The following is a 4,468-nucleotide window of genomic DNA, read 5'->3' on the forward strand; positions in this document are numbered from 1 at the left end:
CTAGTTCCTAAGTTGAAAAAGGGTTTTAATTGAGGGATATAGATTGAACAGAGATAACAAAAACTATAACAAGAATTTTAAAATATATTATATATTTGCTGGAACAAGATATTTGAATTGATATAGCTTGTTGAGGGAAAGTTCAAAGAAGAATCATGGAGAAAGTATTACGACACAGTAGAGAACGAGTGAGGAAGGAGAAAGGTTTAGAAAAAAATCACCTGCTCTTTCTAAATTCGTGTACTTTTTAATCTACACCGTACATTTTAATTCAATGGTCTTCTTTTATTCCTCTCACCCTCTCATTATAAATAGTACTCTCACTTGATACATCCCATATATATATAAAATTGCCGTTCAAAAACAAAATATGTATATCAGACGGCTTTATGTATACATAAAACATTAGCACACCAGACAGATAGCTTATAAGCTTCATATATTTTATAAATAGAAAAGGAGAAGCATATATATATATATAAAACAAGGTTATCAGAGCCATGCACACAGGCCACACAGAACATGAAGCACATTGTTTTTGTTTTTAGGACTGATACTGAGTAACCCTAGGTAGCTATATATAAACTATATACACACACCCTCCCCCATTATTCATTCATATTTATGTATCATGCGGCAACATTATTTAGCAACACTTCAACGCCTCTTAGCCTGAGGCTCCTTCTGAGAGTTAAAGTAGACTGTAGCTACAGGAAGACCAAGGTTCATTTGACTTGCAAAATAACGAGTGTTGAAACTGACTCTACTGGTTGGCTGCTCAACCATTCCAATTGGTCCCTTCTGCTCAAACAAAACCAATATGTATCGGTGGATACCAACCGGTGGTTTTGGTCCTATATATGGAAGAATCTCCTTTCCTGCAACACCAAAGAAAAATGAATTAAGGAGTGATATTTGTACAACCAATTTTGTACAACTCTTGTGATAATTACTTTTTTTTGGACAAAAATAATGGAGAGAATTGTTTCAAAAGTTGTCAAAAAATAGATGTACAAATATCATTTCTATATGTATAAAGGCTAATGCTTAGAATCACACAAATATACATGGTCCATTGATTTACACAAACAAACGGGCATGGTTTATGTTAAAGGACATATTTAATATTTTTTATTTGTTAAAACATGATGCACTCCCATTCTTGTTATTCTTGTGCAAATTGTTTCCTAACTTTTAGCAACGCTCATGTATAAAACATGATGAATATAACGTGATAAGAGTAGAACTATTGTTATATTTTATCTTGAAAAAATAAAACCTTAACGATATTTTATATGCACTAAATAAAGTGTGGTTTTAGAAGTGTTCTCGTTGAAACAAGTGGAACGTTTCCTGTGTGACACATTGGTCATGAAATTCAAGCAGACACTTTTGTGACATGCAAGCCACATGCTACGTGTGATGATCTCAAGGAAAGACACCCCGTCTTCAAAATTGGTGTATCTTTTTATGCATTGTATAATTTTATCGAAAAGTATAAAGTATTTGAGAAATATAGTGATAATGTTTCTTAATTACTTACATGATTTATTTTTACGAAAAAAGAAATGTTTGGTTTAATGATTGTTCAATTTTATCCGGAGTAGTGCTATGCTCAAAAGCCCACGAATGTAGCACGACGTGGCAATCAAATCTCTGGCAAATATAAATATGGGAAAGAGAAAATCATGAATAAAAAGAAAAAAGTTCATCCAACAATCTATAATGTGTCGTGCCCATTCGTGCTTGTATTGCTATCGTGCGATTAAGTATTTTCCTTTTATCCGAGTGAAAATACTAGTTATAAGTAGGTATAGAAGAAATTTATCTTCTAAAAAACTGAATGTATTAATAGTTAGAAAAACTAAGAAAATAATTTTGGTTAATTAACACGTGTACATAGCCGTCACATGCAGCACAGGTGGAGGATGGAAGACAACATTGAATCCAGGATTCAATATAAAAAACAAGTGTGAGAAGCTCATTTGTTGGATTGAAGCAGTGTGGAACAAGGATGTGATGTGATGTAACCCTGCTTGAAATTTTGTGATATTTTTTACAAAGAAGCTTAAATATGCAAAAAGCCAAAAATAGATGTATGCATGTCGATTTTTTCTGAGAACTCAAACAAATATTTCTGAAATCAACAATTGGCATGTGGAACAATATAACCAGTACCATCAAGCTTTTTTTCTTCTTAAAATGTTACTAAAACATTGTATGTCATCCAAAAAAAATTATATAAACTCATCCATGCAACATCTTGATAAGTGAAAAAAAAAATATATAATTATATAAACCCATATACATAACAAGAAGAAAAAAAATAGTTATGAGAAGCCGATCGAAAATTATTTCTTTTATATATACCTCGCTTTGGATTTGTTCCTCCAGGAATGTCAACCACAATCCTTAAAAAATGGAAACATGAAGATCAGTAAATTCATATGAAAATATAATTATCCAAAAAAAAAAAAAAAGGGAATGGGAAATAAAAAAAGAAAAGAAGTGTAGATCGAGTTGAAAAAAAAAAGGATAAATTGTGAAAAATGAGAAGAAAATAAAAGATAAAAATGATGACCAGTGTATCAGTTCACGCATGCTTGGCTCACTGGGGCTTGGTGCATCTGGATCAGTCATAACCTGCATGCACAAAATTGTTAAAGAAATCCATCAAAACTTTGATGATATGCATATATGCATGCAAGATCAAAGAGATACAATTGAGTGACTGACCAGAGTGTAGAGGTTATCCATGTTTCCAGTGAGAGTGACCTTGGGTGGGTTGATAGCCATGGATGGCTTTATGTCACAACCATTTGTGACATGTTTAGGACCAAAGTAAACAGACATGCCAACAGATGGAATGAACATGTCAACAACATCACCAATCACACGACCAACCACCAAAGGATCAACCGAGGCAGCCATCATGATCACCACAAAGACAATGCACAAGATCACAAAGAAATTGTTGAAGGACAAATTAAGAAGGCATAAGCAAAAGTAGAAGACAAGAGCTGCGGAGTGAAGTGTGTGGTTTTCAATCTTGTTGAGGAGTAGTGTTTATATACTAGTTGCAAATTACTGATTCATGGTAAAATTAATTAATACTGCTCTTTTTCTTTTTCTGTTTCAGTTTCAGTTTCAGTTTCATCTTCTATTGTCAAATGAAACCGTGGCTCGTCATTCATGCATAGGGCATTAGAGAATCAGTAACAGAGAATGGATGACACGTGTCCTAACTTTTGTCTTTGGTGACACGTGGCTAATATAACTGCCGTTGATTTCAAATTACTTGCACATTAGATGCATCAGTAAATGATCAGTGAAAAACAAAAATCACTCATTCATGCACTCTCTGGATATGCACAGCCCCAGAAGGACAGCGTGAAATCCGTTTGGTGGAGCCCACAAGAAAAAAAATCAGGGGCAGATGAGAGGGGTACAGACTGGAATATGGTGGATTTAACGGTACAGGAGCATGGCCTGTTTGTAAAAAGTGATTTTTTAAAATAAATTTATTTAATTATTCATTAAGTAATGATATTTGTACAACAATGAAAAAATTTGTGATAACTTTTTCATTATTTTTTTATTGATAAAAAATAATAGAGAGAAAAAGAAAGAAAAAGTAAGAACACACCGTTATTAGAGAGAAAATTGTCCAAAAATTATCACAAAATAGTTATAAAATAATCATTTATCTTATTCAATGCTATGTTTAAATGAATTTTATCTATAGAGTATCGGTACTCAATCAATCTCTTTAAAATACCTAAGAATTTAACTAAAAACATCTTTGTTTTTTTTTCTCTCTTAAAGTTTTGAAAGAATATAGTGTCGAAACAACGAATTATTTTTTAATTTCCAATAATTACGATATTTGACATTAGCCACCCCAAAGAACTCCCTGGCTTAGACCCTTAAGGCTCTTTATGAGATTATTTTTTGAATCGACAACAGAAATATGATATTCTTTTCTTTTTTAACAAGTTTAATACCTCCCAAATGGACGATTTTATGTGTTGAAATGGACTTTCTTGGGGAAGAAACATATAGCCAACTCTCACAACAACACGTTATATTTTATTTATTTATTTATTTTAAATTGAGGGATGGTGGAGAAATATTTTACAATTCTCTCAACAACATGTTGAATTAATTTCTTGAGGTTAGAATGTTACCATTAAACAAATATCCCATGAACGATAAATAGAGAAACTTACTAGCGTAGAAAAGAGAATTATAATTTCAAACTCGCAACTTAACTTATCAAATGGTTCAACATCCTTTCATATGCATTTAGTTGTTTTACTTTATGTTAAATGCACTTTTTGTTGAATTGTTGCTTTGCTTTTTCGAGTTTCCAATTTTTAAATTTGAAATTAGGAGGACGTGTAATATGAATTTGGTCCAACTGTGAACCTTACTAAATTATGAATTAATAAGAATAATGGGTCAAAAT

General features: G+C 32.1%; 1 protein-coding gene across 1 annotated transcript; it reads right to left on the minus strand.

Moving 5' to 3' along the window:
- Positions 1–414: 414 nt before the first annotated feature.
- Positions 415–3,076, minus strand: LOC11426512 (protein MOTHER of FT and TFL1). Its single transcript, XM_003631027.4, has 4 exons — positions 2,737–3,076; positions 2,582–2,643; positions 2,371–2,411; positions 415–878 (listed from the first exon to the last, which is right to left on the minus strand). Exons 1-4 carry the CDS (start codon positions 2,932–2,934, stop codon positions 658–660), a joined length of 522 nt encoding a protein of 173 aa, XP_003631075.2. The 5' UTR covers positions 2,935–3,076; the 3' UTR covers positions 415–657.
- Positions 3,077–4,468: the final 1,392 nt, after the last annotated feature.

This window comes from Medicago truncatula, chromosome 8 (assembly GCF_003473485.1).
Source record: "Medicago truncatula cultivar Jemalong A17 chromosome 8, MtrunA17r5.0-ANR, whole genome shotgun sequence".
NCBI lineage: Eukaryota > Viridiplantae > Streptophyta > Magnoliopsida > Fabales > Fabaceae > Medicago > Medicago truncatula.

Bases quoted from the DNA above. Each gene is read 5' to 3' on its own strand.
- LOC11426512 (XM_003631027.4), bottom strand. From the start codon at position 2,934: ATGATGGCTGCCTCGGTTGATCCTTTGGTGGTTGGTCGTGTGATTGGT. The intron at 2,412-2,581 runs GTCATCATTTTT...CCATTTTTTAAG, and splicing joins ATGCGTGAACTGATACACTG to GATTGTGGTTGACATTCCTG. The intron at 879-2,370 runs GTATATATAAAA...TTGGTGTTGCAG, and splicing joins AGGAACAAATCCAAAGCGAG to GAAAGGAGATTCTTCCATAT.